Source organism: Pantherophis guttatus, chromosome 2 (genome assembly GCF_059756535.1).
Source record: "Pantherophis guttatus breed Tessera chromosome 2, ASM5975653v1, whole genome shotgun sequence".
Taxonomy (NCBI): Eukaryota; Metazoa; Chordata; class Lepidosauria; order Squamata; family Colubridae; genus Pantherophis; species Pantherophis guttatus.
Genome location: NC_142064.1, coordinates 72,543,957 through 72,566,474, shown reverse-complemented (window position 1 = coordinate 72,566,474; position 22,518 = coordinate 72,543,957). Strand labels below are relative to the sequence as shown.

General features: G+C 38.2%; 1 protein-coding gene across 7 annotated transcripts in view; it reads right to left on the bottom strand.

Annotated features, from left to right (window-relative positions):
• Positions 1-22,518, bottom strand: part of KDM4C (lysine demethylase 4C) — a 230,819-nt gene that overhangs the window by 155,839 nt on the left and 52,462 nt on the right. For all 7 annotated transcript variants that reach the window (XM_087886203.1, XM_060690502.2, XM_087886199.1 and 4 more), the window contains 2 exons: positions 16,978-17,081; positions 3,001-3,138 (listed from right to left, as the gene is read on the bottom strand). In XM_087886203.1, the coding sequence (XP_087742329.1) occupies positions 3,001-3,138; positions 16,978-17,081 (242 nt within the window). The remainder of the gene's footprint in view (positions 1-3,000; positions 3,139-16,977; positions 17,082-22,518) is intronic.

Here is a 22,518-nt window from a genome sequence, read left to right as displayed (position 1 = left end):
TTTTCTAACCATTTCTTTATATTTGTCTAGAATTTTTTCGCCGCCGGGCATGTCCACCATAGATGGGTCCATGGGTTTTCTTACACTTCCAACATGTTGGGTCATTATATGGGAATATCTTTGCGATTCTTGTCAGTGGTAAATGCCATGTGTAAAACATCTTCAACTGGTTTTCCTTGTATGCCGCTGATAATGTTAATTTTGAATTTACTTGCCATGTTGTTTCCCACTTCTCCAAATCTATTGTATAATTAAAGTTCTGTGCCCATTTAATCATTGAATCTTTCACTATCTCCTCTTCCATTTTATAATTTAGTAAAAATTTGTAAATCTTGCTAGCTAGTTTTTCATCTGTCTCTAATATAATTTTATCTAATTTGTGATGTTCTCTTTGTATTTCATGTTTTTGTGTCTTCTTTATGTTTGCATTGGATTTGCACCAATCTATATCTCTGTTCTAATCCGATTCCAGTTCTTGTTTTGATTTCAGTTTTCCTTGTTGGTCTATTAGGTCTTTGTATCTAATTATTTTATTTAATTCTGTTAAATTTGGGTGTTTTAATATTTCTGTCAGTGAAAGCCAAATTGGTATTTTTGTATAGTGTTGTTTTTTAATTTTCAACCAAATTTGTAATAATGCATTTCTTATTATATGTCTCTTAAAGTAACTATGTATTTTATATTTTCCTCCCAGAGGCAAGCGTGCCATCCTACTTGTAGATCATGGCCTTCTATCGCTAATATTCTCTTTATTTCTTAGTTCTATCCATTCCTTTAACCATGTTAAGGCAGCAGCTTGATAATATATACTTCCTCTATATCTTCATTAGCTATATCGTGCAGAGGAGGGAGATGACATTAATAAAAGAGAACAAACTTTACAGTCTACATGTGTCTCAGGCCTATGCAGGCTGTAATTGGCAAACATATGATATTAATGTAGAACAACTTACAGTTGTAGAGAATCCCTATTTTTCCAATTCAATAGCTTTCATACTGTGTTCTGTGGAACTCTATATTGATCAGTTAACACAGTAACACTAGATAAGCTTCACTGAAAAAATACCTTACAAAATGTTTCTAGAATGTATAGCTACAGTGCAATGCTGGGTGTGCTCACAACTGCATTCCTAGATTAAGTTAAACAAAGTAAAGACCCAATGCAGATTCACAGAAGAGTTAGAGCAGACAATACAGATGAAAGGAACCGATTGCTGTCTCCAACAGCAAAGAGATGAAACCCATGAGTTTCCTCAATGTGCTGAAAAATTAGATCAGGGAAAGATGGGCTAGAAGCTAGACAATAAAAAGTATGCTTTGTCTATTCTCTGCTCATTTGCTTATTGGATAAATGGCTTCTCTTCCCAGCCATCCTTCTATGTTTGTATTCATACAGTTTTGTAAAATGCTTTAATCATAAATGTGTGATTAGTGTTAGCATTTTAGGCATTTCAGTGGTGGGATTAAAACATTTTAACTACCGGTTCTGTGGGCATGGCTTGGTGGGCATGGCATGGCATGGCTTGATGGGCGTGGCAGGGGAAGGATACTGTAAAATCTCCATTCCCACCCCACTCCAGGGGAAGGATGCTGTAAAATCTCCATTCCCTCCTCACTCCAGGGGAAGGTTACTGCAAAATCCCCATTTCCTCCCAATCAGCTGGGACTCAGGAAGCAGAGAATAGATGAGGGTAGGGCCAGTCAGAGGTGGTATTTACCGGTTCTCCAAACTACTCAAAATTTCCACTACCAGTTCTCCAGAACTGGTCAGAACCTGCTGAATACCACCTCTGATTAGGCTGGATCCATAGTGAAGATAGGCAGGTCAGAAGATCTTATGACCCTGGAATGAGGAGCTGTGGCAAGTTGCTAAAGTTGAGAAAGTGGTTGAAGGTCTAGACAGAATTGAGAGTTAATATCTCTCATCTGATGAGGACAAGTAAGCTCACAATTTGTTTATATGGACTGCACAGCCTTGGAGATTGCCAATTGACTGGCTGATACTAGATTTTACAGCAAATAAAGGGGATGTCAGTATGTTGAATTTTGGTTAAGTCCCATGCTGAACCAAATCTTTTAACTGCTAAAATCAAATAAAGTTGTAGACAATATATTCCATCTTGTTGACAGCTCTCATCCTCCCCCAATGATTCATTTAATACTGCTAGGCAAAGACACTCAAGAAGTCTCATCAATATTCTTCTTGTAAAAACAAGAACCCTAAAAGCCACAACTTTCACAGAGGTTATTTCCTTGGGAATCATGGGTTCCAGATTTTGTATGCATTCTGTAAGTTAGCCCTTTTGAGGCGCCTTGGTTCAAAAATTGTTGCCCTATGATGCACCATTTTGTCCAGTTAAAAATCATGATGAGCGTCCTAGTAGTATATAGATACTGCTCCTACATACATATAACATAACATTAATATTATCAAAACAGCACAACATTTGGCTGAATTTTTAAGACTTCATCTAAATAAATCATTAATTACATGGAAATGAGAAATTTTCAGTTAGAAATCACATACTATATATTTTCTGAGAAGAAAACATCATTGAACTTATTTCTGAGAAAACTTAATAAAAATTCTACCTTAGCAAGACAACCATTATAGTTGAAATAACGAGTTGAAGCATTTTCAAACTCTGAAAATAATTCAGATGAAATAAGTTGGAATTAATATAAATATAAACCCGTAAAGACTGTTATTGTTTTAAAGGTCACAATAACTTTAATGAGCCAATTCTAACAAAATGTGCACTGCCTTAATAGCCATACCTATTGTAGGAAATGTCTGAACTATCTGGTTATTATTACTTGTAATGCTTAATAATATAGTATATTATACAAAATATTTATTCAGTATAAATTACTTTTGTTGAAATTATTGCATGCTGCAGATTTTTTCAAAATTGCCTTTTTTAAATTTCTAAATTCACGAATCTATTTTAAACACATTCTTTTGGATAACTTGGTTATTAGTAATATCATCTGACTTACCAATTTAGCTACTTTTCCATAATCAATCCATCTAATTGTAGCAAAGTTTGTTGATTCTGCACAGTTGAAACCATGATTATATCCTGCATGGTATCCATATGGGAAAGTGATCATAAATTCTCCAGCCTCCTGCGTGATCTAAAAAAGAAGACAAGGACAATAAATGAGAATCTCTTGAATATGGCTGTAGATTCCTTGCTTTCCTAGATGTTACCTCCCAGTTGTCCTTTTCTAGTCTCAGTATTTCTGTGTGGACTATACAACAGATAGGTCAAGTGGGACATTTGACAAGAGGAACAGATAAAGATTCTCTTAAACCATGTTTGATTTCAGCTGACTGTGTGAACGTATTCCTGTAACATAACAATAAAGGATAAATGATTTCCTTTTTTTTCCTGTCATGTTTGTTCAAGTGTCCACTCTAGCCTACCCTCCTGGGTCTCCCACCGAAATACTAATGGAATAAAATTCCATTTAACTTTGAAAGATTACCCAAGGTCAAATATATGCCACCAACTGTTAAGACATCATGATAAAGTATCTTCTGCATATTAGAAAACAGGAATTAAAACACATAATTTTATACAGCCAGGTTGCTATCTCCAACAACTTCACCCAGTGCTAAAATAGATAACAAGTCAAGGAATCATTGTAAAAACTAAATCAACAGACAAACTTCAATAAACGTTCTACCATTATTTTCATATGCCACCAAATCACAGTGCTTAAAGAGAGTTAATTACCACTTCTCCTGGGTTGGCAAAATAGCTAAAGCATATTTAATTAAAAACAGAGAGTAGCAAATTTTGAATCTGTGTATGGAAAAGATACCGTATTTTTCGGAGTATAAGACGCACTGGAGTATAAGACGCACCTAAATTTCTGGGGAGGAAAACAAGAAAAAAAGAATTCTACCTCTGCCTACCAGCATTTAAGGTGGCACTGCTTTACGCCACCCTCCTCCTCCTCCTGCAAGCGAGAGGTGCCTCAAAGACTCGGCTGGGAAAGAGGGTGTCGATTACTGAGAAGTTCTTTTCCAGAAAACTTATCGGGGTGCTCCTGCAATCCGCAGGGACTACTCACTTTCCCCGAAGAGACCCCTTGCAAGCTCTGGGGGACGGTCAGAGCACAGCCTGAGGAACAAACCTCTTCGGAACGGTCTGGGGGGGGAATCTGCCCAGCAGCTTTGGTGAACAAGGCGGGCCCCACAGTTCGCGGCTAGTCACCCCTCTGGCCACCCAGCGGGCAGTTCAGGACAGACAATGGTCGCAATGACTTCACTCCCCAGCAATGTGAGAAGCCGCCGCTGCCTAAGCCCTCTCCGCACCCAGGAGTCGAGCTGAACGGGAGCTCCTAAAGTGAAATGTCCCTCCTTTCCAGCCATCGCTGCCCGTTGGCCAGATTCCCCAATGCAATTCTCAGAGCCGCGTTTCAAGCGGCAGCCAGTTCCCCTGCAATGTGCAGCGGGGAACTGGGAACCGTTTTGGATTTGGGGAGGGGATCGCAGCGCTGCCGCCTGAAAATGCTTTTCTTCCCATTGCACATTGCAGAGCCGCACACCCTCATCCTCCTTCTCAGCAGACTCACCTTCTCTTTCCTCCTAAGTTGTCTGATCAGCAGAGGCTTTTTTTCTTTTAAAAGCCTCTGCTGATCAAGAACGCAGCTGGGATCGTCAGAGGCTTTTAAAAGAAAAAAAGCCTCTGCCTCTCAGGCAACTCAGCTGGGATCGTCAGAGGCTTTTAAAAGCATTTTTTCTACAACCTCTTCAGCAGAAAAAAATGCTTTTAAAAGTAAAAAAAAAAGCCTCTGATGATCCCGCGGCTCAGCTGGGATCATCAGAGGCTTTTAAAAGCATTATTTCTACAACCTCTTCATCCGAAGAGGTTGTAGAAAAAATGGTTTTAAAAGTTAAAAAAAAAAAAGTTGGCCATGCCCACCAGTCACATTAACCCCCACCACCAAGCCACGCCCACAGAACCGGTAGTAACAAATTTTAGATTTCACCATTGGTGAGAAGGCTTCCCTTTACAGCGTGTTTCCCTGGATGCAACGGCGAGGAAAGCAATGGAGCTTGAAAGGTAAGACCTGTGTCCCACTTCTTACCTGTCCCACCTGCCACCCCCAAATTGCATCCCTAAAGGGGGTGGGTGGCTAAGCGAGGGGCAGAAACCCTGTCATGCCCAGTGAGTGGGGGGAGAAGAGACGGCAAGGGGAGCCAGGTCTCGCTCCACACGTCTCGCTTCTCCCCTGCCCTACCTGCCACCTGTCTCGATAAAGAGACGGCAGGGAAGGGAAGCAACTGTTGCCATTGGGGTGGGGTGGGATGTGTTGGGATGCTTGGCCGGTGTGAAGAACAGAGGGGGTGGCGACGGCAGTAACGGGACATCCAGTCCCACGCTCGCCGCCTCCAGCACCCCAAAATAATAAGACCACCTGATAATAAGGCCAAGCCCTCATTTAAGACTCTCTTATTTTCGGGGAAACACAGTATCTGCATGTGAATCTTATGATCTCAAAACAGAAAATTTATACTTAGCAAAAAAAGAAGAGGAGAAGGACAATGACAATGACTATCCCATCTTCCTGCTTAGAGAACACTCAAACAAAATGTAATAAAACATTTCTAATTCAAACAGCAAAAGCTTGGCTGAAAAAGAAACCACTGATTCCTTTTCTAAAAGCAGTAAATGAGAACTAAGCATAACTGCTAATACAGTACACTCCAGGGCTTAGAAACAACAGCAGAGAAGTTTCTTTCAAGCAAACTTTGAAAAAAAATAACTTGTTTAAGACGGCATCTCCTGCTGATCTAACTATTCAGGTAAAAATATTTAAAAAGTGCTCCCTTGGATATTTAGATCTTAAGGGTTTTTTAAATATAATTTTCAAGATAAAATGCAACACTTTATATTGTGTCTGGAAAACAACTAATAATGCCAGTTTTCATTTGGGTCTGTTTTCTGAATTTTATAATGGTCAGCAACCAACCTGCCACATTTTGCACTTGATACATTTTAAGACAGCCTTATACCAAACACATGTGACGGTGGGATATATGAAAGGTAACTACTAATTCCAGCTCAGGAACACAGTTGATCTACTTGGTATATCTATACAAATGTGCTCCTTGCTACTATGACATTAGGAAGCTGAGGTGAAGAAGCATCTACAAACTACAAGTAGTCCTGGATTTACAACAGTTTGTTTAGTGACCATTCAAAGTCACAATGGCATTGAAAAATGTGACTTATGACCCTTTTTCACATTTACAAACTTTGCAGCATCCCCATGATCATGTGATCAAAATTCAGATGCTTGGCAATTGGTTCGTATTTATGATCGCTGCTGTGTGCAAAGGTCATGTGATCACCTTTTGCGACCTTCTGACAAACAAAGTCAATGGGGAAGCCAGATTCACTTAACAATTGAGTTACTAACAGGGGTGAAATGCTACCGGTTCGCTCCGGTTCGGGCGAACCGATAGTGGTAAAGACTACCAGTTTGGGCGAACCGGTAGTGTAAAAAAAAGCTAAGCGGTTCGGGTGAACTGGTAGTTAAAAAAAGCTACTGGTTCCTCTGAACCAGTATTTCCGACGATCAGCTGTGCAGCGGGGTTTAGCTTTGCTAGAAAGCAGAAAATCCTGCTTTTTAGCAAAGCTAAATCGCGCGCCACAGCTGATTCCCCCCCCAGCTGTTCCACTTACCTTCCCAAGTCTCCTTTTGGTGTGTACTGAGCATGCACACGCACGCAGCACACACCAAAAGGAGGCTTGGGAAGGTAAGTAGAACAGCGGGGGGAATCAGCTGTGCAGCGCAATTTAGCTGAATCGTATTCCACAACTGATCCCCCCTTACTTCTACTTACTTTCCCAAGCCTCCCTTTGGTGCATACTGCGCATGCACCAAAGAGCGTGCATTTGGTGCACACTGTGTATTTGCATTCAGTGCATGTTTGGCATGCACTGCACATGCAACGCATGTTTGGTGCGCATTGTGCGTGTAGCATGCATTTGGTGTGCAGCACACATGTGCAGCCAGCGAACCGGAGCAAACCGGTTTGGATTTCACCACTGGTTACTAACTTATCAACTGCAGTGATTCATTTATCAACTGTATCGTAAAAAGTCATAAAATGGGGCAAAACTCACTTAACCAATGTCTTATCTCACTTAACAAAAAGAAATTGTAAGCTCATTTGTGGTTGTAAATCAAGGTCTGCCTGCATAGGTCTGCTTTTTCAGGGGGAACATAATCTTAACAAGAGCAGGCTGAACTTCAGTGCCTGAGACCATTTCCCTACTAACCAACATAATCTTTATCTTATCAGAATTTAACTTCATCCTCATCCAGTCCATTATCAAAATTAACCTAAGGGAGACTGCCATTTTCTTAAAATTAAATGGCAAGAAGTAGGGCTCAGTAATATCACTATGGTGATAGCACCTCAAAACCCACCATGAGATCAGAGAAAATGGGAACACTTCTAATTTCCAAAATAGTTTAACCATCAAGATAATTAAATAGTATGACTTCATATCCTGTTGAAGAGCTTAACTCAGGGGTGTCAAACTCGCGTCATCACGGCATCATCACATGACATATCACAACTTTTTTTCCCTTCACTAAACCAGGCATGGATATAGCCAGCCTGTGATGCATCCAGCCCATGGGCCGGTTTAGCCTAACTGAAATGAGTCCAGATAATATATGATCCAGATATCTTTCAGTTAAAACTACAGTTTCTCAATTACCTCAGCCAGAAATGGCACATTTAACACCACCTGATTTTTAAGCTCTTTCAAGTCAAGGGAAGTTTTCTTTAACATTGGCTTCATCACTGACTTCTATAGGCAGAGAGTGATACACATCTCCTGTAAGGGAACATTAATTACTTCCTTTAATTGCAGGGCTATATTAAGATGCAAGAGCCAAGCAAGCATATAGGCACTTTGCCTGCTTCATCAAAGGTTTACAAATTCAAAAGTATCCAAAATAATATGACAAGTGGTTGCCATTACTAAAAATCTATTCAAGGCATATTTGAATAATTTTATCTATAAAGAATGTTCTGTTTCATCTCCCCAGCTTTCCAGTGAAAGCAATGGTGCATAATGCAAAAAAAAAAAAAAACCTTCAGAACAGTAATGACCAATTCTCTATCTAGAGAGAGAAGGAAACATTCTTCGCTACTTATCACCACAGAATTGCTCTGAGACTTCCTCCATTCACAACTCCTGCCCTTCTATTTGATCACCTTCAATTCCCTAGTAAAACAGACTTGAGTCTTCAAAAGGGAAGAGTGTTGCAAATAGAAGACAACAAAATTCCAAGTTCATTGAGAAAAAAAATGGATCCATCAGGCGCTTTAATTAGATCACAAGTAACTAGAGAAGGATCAGTCTGGGGATAAATTACACTTATTATATGCAGTCTCATGTTACTGGTTCTACGCAAACAGAGCATCAGATCTAGAATATGCCTTATATGCTTGAGGCCCGATATTAATTGGACCAGTGTACTATTTCAAGCTGAGAAAAATATGATGGATCAATTTACAAATAATGTATTGACTAGAGGTAAGGCTGGCAGAGAGTATGCCCCCCAAATATAGGGAAGCAAGATAGAGCTGGCTACATCACAGCAGTTTTGAGTTTGTTTAAAATCAAACAAATCAAACAAGAAACAAACAGCACACACTTTCAGGGAAACACCCAGAGAACAGTCTGAGTCAAAGAGCAAAGGGAAAGCAAAGACATAAGAACGCTAATCCAAAGTTAGTGAGTTGTTTCCAAAAGAGATGTTTTTGCTGGCAGCCATTTTAAAATGGGCCAGATGTAGATATGGTTCAATTACAAGCGTTAGTGTCTTTCTTCTCTGCTTAGCTCTCTGAAGCTGCTAATGCAGTTGGGTGCTCTGCAGGGAAGTGATCCCTCATCACCTGACTCCTCTGACACCTGGTCCTGCTGATGTTTTGCTGAGTTAGATTCAGATTGCCTCAGATAGCTGCTGAGTCTTGGCAATCTGATGAACCAGGCTCTTCACCTTCTGATGCAGAGGAGTCACACTAGCTCATGACAAACAGGTCCATGATCTTATTTCATATAGGAGATTTCTATGATACATTCTAGGCTTTTTTTATTTTTCTCTTAGATGCTTTACCAGCATACCACATTAGGATAGGAGACGATTGCCTTTCTCTATGAATTCCCTAATTACACTGCAACCTGAAAGGAAGTATGTCAGTCAGCATTAGAGCTCTCTTTTCCCTGTAGCAGATAGGTTGAAGTTTTCCTCTTTTTCCTGGGTGGACAAGTTAACTTCTTCCACCCTTAATAGCAATAATCTCACTGATTATATCCTAATTATTTCTTGTTTTGTCATCTCCCAAGCACAGTCTACCACATCAAGCCCCAATAAGATCAGTCATATATTCCTTTGCCCAATGAAATATGATTGTATGATTTCATTTCATTTCATTAAATTTTTATACCGCCCCTCTCCCAAAGGACTCGGGGCGGTGAACAGCCAGGATTAAAAAACATACAATATAAACATTAAAATATTTTAAAACATAATTAAATCTATATTGGCTTCCCCCAATTTAAAACCCCTTACCCATAAAATTAACCAATTAAAAATTTTAAGCCAGCCCGGCTTGCTGAAATAAAAAAGTCTTCAGAGCCCGGCGAAAGGTCCGGAGGTCTCGGGATCAGTCGTATCCCTGGGGGTAGCTCATTCCAGAGGGCGGGTGCCCCCACAGAGAAGGCTCTTCCCCTGGGGGTCGCCAGCCAACATTACCTGACCGACGGCACCCTGAGGAGACCTTCTCTGTGGGAGCGTATTGGCCGGTGGGAGGTTATCGGTGGCAGAAGGTGGTCTCGTAAATAACCGGGCCCTAAGCCATGGAGCGCTTTGAAGATGAGGACCAATACCTTGAAATGCACCCGGAAGACCACCGGAAGCCAATGCAGCTCGCGCAGGAAAGGTGTTACGTGGGAGCGCCATGTCGCCCCCATAAGTACCTGCGCAGCTGCAATCTGCACCAGCTGGAGCCTCCGGGTGCTCCTCAAGGGGAGCCTCATGTAGAGAGCATTGCAGTAGTGCAGGTGGGAAGTGACGAGGGCATGAGTGACCGTGCATAAGGAGTCCCGATCCAAAAAGGGGCGCAACTGGCATATCAGGCGAACCTGATAGAAAGCCCCCCTGGCCACGGCCATCATATGCTCTTCTAAAGACAGCCGTGCATCCAGGGGGATCACCCAAGTTACACGCCCTCTCCGTGGGGGCAAATGTCTCGCCCCCAATAGCCAGCGATAGCACCAGCTGACTATATCGGGATGCCAGCAACCATAGCCACTCAATCTTGGAGGGGTTGAGTCGGAGCCTGTTCCTCCCCATCCAGACCCGCACGGCCTCCAGGCACTGGGACATGAGTATGATCTTCATACAATCACCAAAGTGGTGTTATCTTTTACTGGTAGCCATGTTAGTGTAGGGCTAGAATTTTGTAGGCCCTCTGTGTATAATAATCCAAAGGAGGCCAGATAGAATTCTGATGGAGGCTGATAAGTCAATGTCTTTGTAACAGACCATCAAAGATCCTAGCACCAGCTTAGCTTACCCCAAAACAAGTGACCGTAAAGCTGTTTTATATAAATTCTTGTTTCCTTACACCCCTATTAAAGATAGCAATTGCACATTATATCTAAGCATAAGCAATATAGAGGGGATTATGCACAACAGCCATATGTTCATGCTGAGATTGTGATTGAATTGTTTTATTTTTAAGAATACGAAGTGAGTGCACAGAAGTATAAATATTTTCTGTGCCAGTAATTCCCAAATTTATCTTGTCACTCACCCTCACTGGTGACAGTTTAGCAGGTGTGCTGTGGCAATAACCAGCAGTTCAGCTGTCACCTGGTAGGTGTAGGCTGGCTTATCAGTGTTCAGCATGTTTCCAGTTCTATCACTCTAAGCCAGAAAAGATCATAGCCTGACTCCCCCTATTCACATTTTCACAGAGGTATATTTATTAGAACTCCAGTTTAGCATAGACTGCTCCCTAGTGGTACTAAGTTATATAACTATTAAAAATGCTTAAATAAGAAACTAGGGAGAATGCTAGGGAGATTCAGGTACCTTAAATAAAATAAAAATAAAATTGAAATAAAATAACATTAAAAAAATAATGTAAAATTTTGCATACTCAATATCCTACAGCTTATGAAAAACAAATTGGGAAACATTAAAAGGAATACTTTTGCCAGTATCCTTGACATTTCTATTATTTTTCCAATGTTTCTTTTATTTCAGTTTGCAGAATACAAACAAAATGTAAAATAAAAGCCAGTACATGACATATGGGGAGAGGAACAAAAACGAATATGGTATGTGTTTATATATGTAATTTAATAAAGGCCACTGGATGTGTATAAATCTTTGGAGGAATCTCTATTGTTAAAAAAGGTAAAAAAAAAAAAGAAGATGATGACCAGCAGAAAGGTGGATGTAATGGCAATCAGTACATCACTGGAAATCCTGAAAGACCAAGTTAGGAAGATTGTCATAGAGAAAATCTATGTGGTCACTAAGAGTCGACCCCAATTCAATGGCACATCATCAAACAGTGCAGTTTCTGCTTAATGTTTTAACGTATACTTAAAATAAACATCTAAATTTGTTCAGATGTAACTCTTTAATTATTGATTTCACATCTCTAAATAGCACAGTGGTATCCTGCATAAAAAGAAGCTGAAGACATTCTAAATAGATGCTAAACAACTCGCTCCATGGGATTTTTTTTACAAAACATAATACCTGTTAGACCATTGTCCTCAATTTAGCAATTAATCCTTCTTTACAAACTTAAATGCATACTCAGGAACAACAGACTTAATCTGGATATATAATCTGTTTTACTGTAGATAAAAGAAGCCCTAATAACAGTAGCCACTGCAGATTTGAACCGAGCTTTTTGTTTATAGTGGGCTGCAGTTTTAAATCTTACATTTCTTTTTCCCACCAATACATGATAACAAACCTCTTGCAGCTCATTTCTTGTTCCTACATATGGAAGAAACCCACATTGTGTTTTGATAACATTCTTGGCTGGTTTGGGATTCCGTTTCTGTGTTTTCTGGCATATAACTATTGTGAGAAAACTGCAGCTGTTCTACAATTAGACTTAGTCATTTTTTAAATATTTTCCTCTCCAAGACTACAAACTATAAGGCAGGGTTTGAAACAGAAACAATTATGTTTTTGCAGTGGTTTTATATTATATTATTTTCAAACCTAAGGAAAGATTTACATTTTCTTATTTGTTTTCATTCCTTTATATTGAGATTCCTCTTTGTTCTGAGAGGCTGCTAGAGTTTGCATTCAACAGGACACCAATCTTTACTATATCTTTATACATCTACATTGTATTTTGAAAAAAAATGGGAGATAAAATGTTTTAATATTTCATCTTTATCCCAGCATTCTTATAGCAATTGTAAATACCTAAGAGTTCCTAAGAACAGCTCCCCCAGCACCTGGATGAAACGACGTATCTGGATCCGTTCCAGTCGGGCTTCAGGCCCGGGTACAGCACGGAAACGGCACTGGTCGTGTTGGTAGATGATCTCTGGAGGACTCGGGACAGGGGGTGCTCCTCTGTCCTGGTCCTGTTACATCTCTCAGCGGCTTTTGATACCATCGACCATGGTATCATGCTGCACCGGTTGGAAGAGTTAGGGGTGGGAGGCACTGTGTTGCAGTGGTTCTCCTCCTTTCTCTCTGACCGGTCGCAGTCCGTGTTGACAGGGGGGCAGAGGTCGACCCCGAGGCCCCTCATATGCGGGGTGCCGCAAGGGTCGGTCCTCTCACCCCTCCTGTTCAACATTTATGTGAAGCCGCTGGGCGAGATCATCCGTAGTTTTGGGGTGAAGTACCATCAGTAAGCTGACGACACCCAGCTGTACATCTCCACCCCAGACCACCCCAACGATACCCTTGAAGTGATGTCCCGGTGCCTGGAGGCCGTGCGGATCTGGATGGGGAGGAATAGGCTCAGGCTCAACCCATTCAAGACCGAGTGGCTGTGGTTTCCGACGTCCCGATATAGTCAGTTGGTGCCATCACTGACTATTGGGGGTGAATCATTGGCCCCCACGGAGAGGGCGCGCAACTTGGGCGTCCTCCTGGATTCACGGCTATCTTTAGAAGAGTACTTGACAGCCGTGACCAGGAGGATTTTTCATCAGGTTCGCCTGATTCGCCAGTTTCTGAATCGGGACTCCTTACGCATGGTCACTCATGCCCTCGTCACCTCCCGCCTGGACTATTGTAATGCTCTCTACATGGGACTCCCCTTGAGGAGAACCTGGAGGCTCCAACTGGCGCAGAGTGCAGCCGCGTGGGTGGTAATAGGAGCGACTTGGCGTTCCCATGTAACACCCCTCCTGCGCGAGCTGCACTGGCTCCCGGTGGTCTTCCGGGTACGCTTCAAGGTTTTAGTTACCACCTTTAAAGCGCTCCATGGCTCAGGACCTGGGTACTTGCAGGATCACCTACTACCACCAATAGCCTCCCACCGGCCGGTACTCTCCCATAGAGAGGGGTTCCTCCGAGTGCCATTGGCCAAACAATGCCGACTGGCGGCCCCCAGGGGGAGAGTCTTCTCTGTGGGGGCACCTACTATCTGGAACGAGCTCCCCCCGGAGATACGGAGGATCCCGGATCTGCACACCTTCCGCCGCGCTCTAAAGACCTTTTTATTTCACCAGGTGGGCCTGGCCTAATTTTCTCCCTCTTTTATAAAAGAATTTTTAATTTTTAATATTTTTTAGTATTTTATATATTCAAATTTTAAAATTGGTTTTAAATTGATTGGGGTTTTAATTGTCTGGGCCAAAACTATTTAATTTGATTTTAATTCTGCTTTTTAAATTTTGTATGTATGGATTTTATTGTTAGCTGTTCATCGCCCTGAGTCCTCGGGAGTAGGGCGGTATATAAATCAAATAAAAGTAAAAGTAAGAGAGCCAAGTACAATGTCTGCTAAACACCTGGGACTACAACTTCCACATCTCCAATTTAAAATGGTCATCCATACTGGAATAATCGATTTTGTCTGCCATGCCATTGTTCACTTACTTAAAACATTCCTATTCCACCTAAGAATGCAAATGGCTAACAATAAAATAAATATAAAACCAGAAAACAGCATACAGAAATTACATTGTGCACTAGATGCAATTTGATAAAAACAGTAATACTTTTATATATTGATGGCACTTTTAAAAAGAAAGATCCACTAATTTCTCAAAATTTATGGATAAGGAAATGAGATGGGGCTTTCTAGAAATGTAAATTTCATTTCAATTCCTAGTCATAATAATGGAAAATCATAATCACAGAAAGCTTACAATATAGAAAAATGATCTGATGATGCTACCAACAGATAAACAATTTCATATAGAAGAATGTTATACTTCAAATATTCTATTTGTAAATCATTTGGAGCTAAAAAAAAATCAACACAAGCAATTTGAAGTATAGGCAGAAACAAACCGGAAGACATGAAACAGTTTCAACAAAATAGTTATGTGTTTTCCATACACAATTCCTATTAACAAACAGACTGTAACATCTTGAACTAATTTTTATTTTTAAAAAAGTCTCCAAAGACAGCTCTAAATAAAAGTGCACTGAAATAATCTATACATGATATATCTAGAATCACAGAACTGGAAGAATTGGAAGGATCTATTTAAGTCATCAAGTATAAATGCATGCTTACTGCAGGAATCCAGATTAAGCATCCCAAACAGATGGCTGTTTAGCTTCAGTCTGAAAGTCACTTGAATGTATCAAAGTCAGTGCTGGGTTGCTACCCATTTGCCCCGGATCGGGCGAACCGGTAGTGGCGGCGGGAGGCTCCGCCCACCTGCCTGGATGCTTCTGCGCATGCGCAGAAGCATCACTTGCATGTGCAAGCACACACAAGCCTACGAGCAAACCAGTAGCGACGGGTTTTGAAATCCGTCCCTGGTCAAAGTGCCAGATCTGCATTCTCTAACAATGGCTATAATTGCCCACCAATCTCAGTTACACAAAGTAATGCCTAGTCACTTGACAGTTGGAATTCCAGGTTCACAACTGGATCCAGAATAATCTCTAAAATGAGTTTTCAAAGGAAAATGTTGGTTCATTTGAAGGTAATTCCTAAATCAGATCTACCAATGAAAAATACATCTGTATGATCAGAATTCATCTTTAGTTTGGTAGTCCCTATAGAGTCCCTTCTTCAAGATCCCAAGAATTTCTTTAGAATGAGATGGGAAGAATAGAGTTGGCTATTATTCACATATTGGTGATACCAAACCTCTAAATTTCAGGTGATTTCTTATAGAAACAGAATGGAAAATAATAAAATAAGTTGCCCAGAGTAGTCCCATGGTGAGAGGTGGCAAATAAATTTAATAATAAATCAAATTAAATACCTCAGCACAATCTTTGGAGCACAATCTAACAGAAAGAATTAAAGCCCCAGTAAAACTATACCTTTAAATCCCATTCCTAAAGATTATCAAGAGTTTTGCCATGCTTGGTGGTAATGAAAATATGCTAAAAAATCCAGCAGAACCACCACCATCCAAAATGCCAAAGTAGATCATTCAATGAATTGATCACAAAATAAACCATTCAATGAATTGATCACAACTTTCTTAGCGCCCAAAGGAGCAAAGTTGAATCTAATTTAATTTTGGACAAATGTTATCCAGATGATCTAAGTATACATGTAGCTAGGCCTATATTGCCAATAATACTATCCATGTTTACAGACTGCATAATTTGAAACACATATATAATTTTAAGTAGGCAAGCGGGTGCTAAAGATGTATCTACAAATATTGATCTAACAAATGTTCAAATGAATATTCAAATATAAATAGATATGAGTGAATTGTCTGCAAAAAGCTTTGCAAACCGATCAGAGTGAACCACCAAACCCTGTTAGTTTGCATTTGTCTGCACAGGTAATTAAAAGCAAAATCCATTACACTCTCATCAACCAATATCTGCTTCCACCCCAAAGAATAGAATAGAATAGAATTTTTTATTGGCCAAGTGTGATTGGACACACAAGGAATTTGTCTTGGTGCATATGCTCTCAGTGTACATAAAAGAAAAGATACGTTCATCAAGAATCAAGCAGTTTAAGATTTGAAGATTTTTATAACATGATTCCCAATTTTAAGACAATTAGGTTACCCATAACTGTCTTTGAAATGTTGTTCCCATACAATTACATTGTCAGCAGGGGGTGAAATCTACTTACCTTCCCTACCAGTTCGGAAGTGCACGCACCCTGCGCGTGCGCTCACTTCACGTGCCTGCATAGACCCTCTGCGCATGCACAAACCCTTCTGCGCATGTGCAGAGGGTAAAAAACAGGTTACTTCCTGGTTAAAATCAGGAAGTAACGATGACCAGTTGGGTGGGCGGAACCTTGCGCCGCCATCACTACTGGTTCTCCAAAACACCCACCGCCATTGCTACCGGTTCGGCCAAACCGGTCGCATTTCATCCAATTGTCAGGTCTATTCCTCCAAAAACAAGAGAATCATATACATTCCTTTGAATTCTTTGAACAAATGTAAGATTTGTAAATATAAATTCCAATTAGGTTGGAATTTTCATTTAAAGACTATGCAAATCTTAGTTCACCAATCTGATTGATTTAGAAAAAAATTTGTAGGATGTAAATCTAGAGAAAGGGAGGGAGGGAATATGTATCTAGATGTTATGTGTTTTCAATAAATAAAGTTTTATTTCATGTCTTTCCACCCTTACCAAGTATATGCACATCATAATTTGTTCATCAAGATGTGTTTGTTTAAAATTGAATTTGTGTAAAGATAAATGTGATTTCCTAAGCATTATTTGATCTAATGGCTAAGGATCCAAACATAATAAATAACTCACTTTATTAAAAGGAATTCCATATTTTTTCAATATTGAGGGAGATATTAATGTCATCTTATGGCGTAGAAAAGCATCACATCCTTGAGAACTGCTTGGGAAAAATCCTAGTAAAACAAAAATAAATGAAGAGCTGTATTAGACATAGTTAATAAACAGTATACTATGAATAGATTATTTGAATTTATCTATAATCAAACTTATATAAACAATATCTCCTCTCAAAAACAGCATTCTGTCTGAGAAAGAACACATATAATCAACAATAATTGGTGCTTTTAAACTAAATCTCTCATAGAAAGAGTCCCCCCCCCCCAGTAATTACATTAACATACATATCAATCGCACAGGAATTATTTTACAGTATCAATTACTGTTGAATAATTTATTATCATGGTTGTTGACATGTAAAATTTATAGCTTTTCCAGATAATTTTAAAATACTATAACTGCATTGTTGGGCGACTCAAATTTCTTTTCTACAGAACTGCAATTCTTATACCTAACTTTCAAGAAATCAAACTAATGGAATTTGTCACACAGATTGTGATCATATGATGGCAACTCTTTCCACAAAAACAGTGGATTCTGTGAGATCTTTACTAAAAAGAAACTTACAAATTGTATTGAACAATTTCATCTGTTGAAAGTAATAAAATGAATAACAGTTATTTAAACACAAAAACATTGGCAATCCTCAATACATTACTGAAAAACCTATGCAATTAATAACACGTAAAATTGCCCAACATTTTAATGGGAACCTTCCTCAGGGAAGTAAGACATTTGTGATATAGTTGTCTTACTCGAATAAGTGAATAGTGGACATTTTCCTTCTGGAGAAAGCTTGCATTAAAACCAATGAAACAGTTTCTTAGTTTACAAAAATTCCTATTCTTTCCAAAAGCATTTTTCTTGCCTTTTTTCATCAATTTTCTTTGTAGAATTTTCATTTACAAGAAGTGCCTCAGAATAATTGCAAAACTAGATATTTTCCAAACAAAAAAGTAAGAAGAAAAAGTGCTCTGACACAACATTTGCCTTTCATTTTCTTGCCTGCCTAGAATAACTACAATTTATCTAAAATATAGAGTGAGCCAAATCTTCTATCAATGCACATTTTGAACCTTTTTGGTTAGCAGCTAATATTTACCCTCTAAATGCATTAATTTAAGTCTTCACATAAATATCACTATTTTATACACCCTTTTATTTATCAAAATATTCCTTGCCAATCCACTATACTAAGGACTTCAAAATATTTAATAATCAATATATAAGAAGTTAGCAATGATTCCAAAACACACTTCACTTGTTAAATAAATACTGAAATAAAAGAGGTATGTTGATCATTTATTAATACCACAGCTTAAACTCCTGATAAAGAATATTGTGCTTTATAGAACAGCATTTATTCTACCTTCTTAGGCCTCCACATTTTCCCAGAAGTTACAAAATACTTTTTTTAAAAAAATTTGATTTATATGCCGCCCTTCTCCGGAGACTTAGGGCGGCTTACAATGCGTTAAGCAATAGCCTTCATACTTTTGTATATTTATACAAAGTCAGCTTATTGCCCCCACAAACTGGGTCCTCATTTTACCTACCTTAGAAAGGATGGAAGGCTGAGTCAACCTTGAGCCTTGGAGAGATTCGAACCAGCAGTAAATTGCAGGCAGCTGTGTTAATAACAGGGTGCGTAGACCACTGTACTATCAAGGCCAAGAATATTATGTGAAATGTGGGCCTGCTAGCAAGAAGAGAACTGTGACTCTATGCACTGTTAGGCACTCATTTCTATTTTACCAAACTCTATATTAGCAAGATTTGAGATTATATGGAAACTTTCACATGTTCAACCGCAAACACAAAAACTTCTACATTGTAGACAGCTGAATTTTGTCCATAGATATTTCTATTTTACCTCATGCCACAATGTAATAAATCAAAGGCTGCAGTTTTTTATAGATCCCCACATGATGTATTCTGATCCATGAGTGGGACTCATAATACTTATAGTTCTGACACATAAATAGATACAGGAATGGTCAAAATATCAGCATTTAATAAAACCAAATACTAATTGTAAGAATTTCATATGAAGTGCATCAAATCTTATTTCATTGCCTAGTAAATGCCAACCTATATAGTGCAATGTTTTAGGAAAGTTGATACTGAAGACTGATAAATTCAAGAGTAGGAATAAGAAAACCTATCTGCTAGCCATAAACTTGAAATGAACTCATCATCGCACTTTTAAAATCTAGAGGTTTGTGCTGCATTAAATAAATTAAATTTTAAATTAAAATCAATGAAGAAAGAAGAGACTATTTAAATCACCTTCTTTATGGATTTGTAATCAGGGCCTGAACAAATGTGGTGACTGGTCATAAGTTAATTTAAATTGGAAAACCACTGGAGTAAGGTAATGCACAGTATATTAAGCCCAGCACATCAGTTTAGAATGTATATTTACAATGACTCTGGAAAATTATATCCTATATCATCCCAGCAAGAAGGGAAATACAATACAAGATACATGCTTTGAAAGCCAATCTTCTGTGAATATTTTAAATTGGTTACACTTGTAACACCAATATCATTTTTTGCACAAACGCCATAATCTCCAACATTATACATATGAAAATACAATATGCTTGATATGTCTTAGTAGGTGGGCAGTATTTTATAGTTTTCATTCTGTGAACAACTATGGTCAGAACTACTCACAGAAGACACAAGAGACAGAAGTCATTTTTTCTGTCTTCAGTCTCAGGAATACAGCCAATTAGAGACTATGTAAAATCTCAATGTTAGATCCTGCATTTTAGTTCATTTTAGACCTTAAGTATCTAAGCAGACATGAATATAATTAGATCTTAGTATATGCATGGAGTGTTATAACTAAATGTCAAGAAAATATAAAAGAAAATGGAAGTCTTTTTGCCATTCTTGCAATACTGATCATTAGCTGAGCAACGTATGTGATTATTTATATGAGGTGCAAATTATTTATTCCAATGCAAAGTACAATTACATGAGGTGAAATTAGGTATATTTATAATTAGTGTAATAAAGAATATCTATTAGTGGATATTCTTTATTACAAATTAAGTAATAATTAAGCTTCCTAAATTTCTTAAAAGAACAGAGCACAAGAAGTCATAGCATTGAAAGGGAAAATAATTATCTGGAAAAAAAACAGCAAAATGTCTAAAACCTAGAATGTTTCTAAAACATGGATAAAATTCATGTAACAATTTACCACAATGAAGTGAATACAGAAATAGAGCCCAAATAATAGAAACAAAATGATAAATTAATTAGTAAAAATAGTACTAGTAAAATACTTTAAGTACAGGGTACTATGGTACCTATGAAATATTGAGCAATTAGATGGCTATATTATTACATGAGTTACATGTGAATGTAAGTATATTGTAAAAATCAATCCTGGGTCAGTGACAAATAAAATATAATAATAGACATAAACCCTAGATGAAAAAAAGAGACAAAATAACAAAATGGAAATACACATTAGTACAGAAAATAGTGAGATTAGTGTCCTGCTAATAGTATTGTGTAGGGGATGTGGTGGCTCAGTGGCTAAGACGCTGAGCTTGTCAATCAAAAGGTCGGCAGTTAAGCGGTTCGAATCCTTAACTTGTCCCAGCTTCTGCCAATCTAGCAATTCGAAACCACTTAAAAAATGCAAGTAGAAAAATAGGAACCACCTTTGGTGGGAAGGTAACAGCGTTCCGTGCACCTTTGACATTTAGTCATGCCGGCCACATGACCACAAAGACATCTTCGGACAGCACTAGCTCTTCAGCGTTGAAACGGAGATGAGCACATTCCCTAGAGTCGGGAACGACGTAGCACATATGTGTGAGGGGAACCTTTACTTTTATAATAGTAATGTGTAGCATTTATTTTCTTTTATTACTGAGTAGATATTTCTGCTATGCAACTTATAATGTTATGGAAAATCTTTGGTATTTTTTATTTAAAAAATAATTGAGCAGTCTAATTGTCATCTTCTCCCAATTTTTTTTCTTTTTACAACCCTTTAATCCCTTTATTCGGGGTGGAGTCAGGGTTACTGGATGGAGTTGAACTTTTAACAGTGACAAAACGTATTAACTTCAGGCTCCTTGGAAACAAAATGTTAAATTACAAGATGCTAGGAAAGACCTAGAATTGATCCAAAGGTTTTCTCAGCTTTTCTGCAAAAATGGGACTTCAAAATATTCAAAGGAATGTGAAACTATTTACGACATGTTATGTTTCATGTCCAGGACCACCAAATCCTTGACTGATGTTTGCACCATCAACAAGGATGCAGAGACTTTTTTCACATAGTGGGCTGGATAGCTATATCCAGTTTAAGCAATATAATATGTGCAAACAAGAGCAAAAACAAACAAAACTAATTTTACGGCATTGTGATTTCAATGACACCCATAAATGAAAATAAAAGAACATACTGTACATAAACAGCTACCTGAGTAACTGGAAAATGAATTCATATTTTTGTTCCTTTTTTTTTAGAGCAGAGTAAATTCTAGCCCAAATAATGTAACCTGGACTTAACTCTGAAAGTTTGCCGTAACATGATCTGCGAATGAATCCAATTTAGTTTATTCAACAAAATACAGATGAATATACCATGGTTTAGTGCAATGTACAATCCAGCCATCATTTCAATAATTTGTGCTATTGATTTATTTTACAGGATTATGCTATTTTTGCTAGTTTTGAGATACAGCAGCTTGTATATGGTCATACAAATAAAAAAGGCAAAATTTTAACTAGAGACATTATCTCCAGTGCCAGTGCATTTATTAAAAAAACATTGTTAAGAAAAATTACAGAAGATATCTGAAGTTTTATAACAAGCCACACACATGTTAAAACAAGCCACTCTATGGTTCCTCATGCTATATGACTGGCTTGAGTGTAGTTTAGCATGCCATGTGAAAAAAACATGCTTTAATATTGCATAATTGTAAGAATTCAATACAATATGTACAGGATACATTGGTCACTATACAATGCCAAATATTATTTGATGTTTAGTAAAATATTACTCCTTAAGTAGAATAAAATGCTTTGTGTTTATGCTTAAGAGAATTTGAGCAATACAAAGCTATTCTTTCCACATAAATGATTTGTAGTTAGATTGACAATGCATATTCCTAAGAAACAATAAATTAAGATAAAAAAAAAGATGTCACAGCACAACCAATGAAGTTTGATCCAATTCTCTGGTGTCTTTGAATGTTAATTACTACGTCAAATTTTATTAAAATTGAAGAATAATTAATTTTCTATTTACTACCTCAATTTTTGGATTCAAAACGTATGCAACAAATGTTTTCCAATTTTTCTTTTATATTGCACCACTTTTGACAGATCCATTGATAAATAATTTCAATAAATAACCATAGACCTCAGAACATATACTTCACTTCTCCCAGTGTAATCATTTAAACATAATAAAAATCATATCATGATTTATCAGATTCCTATTTTCCTTGCAAT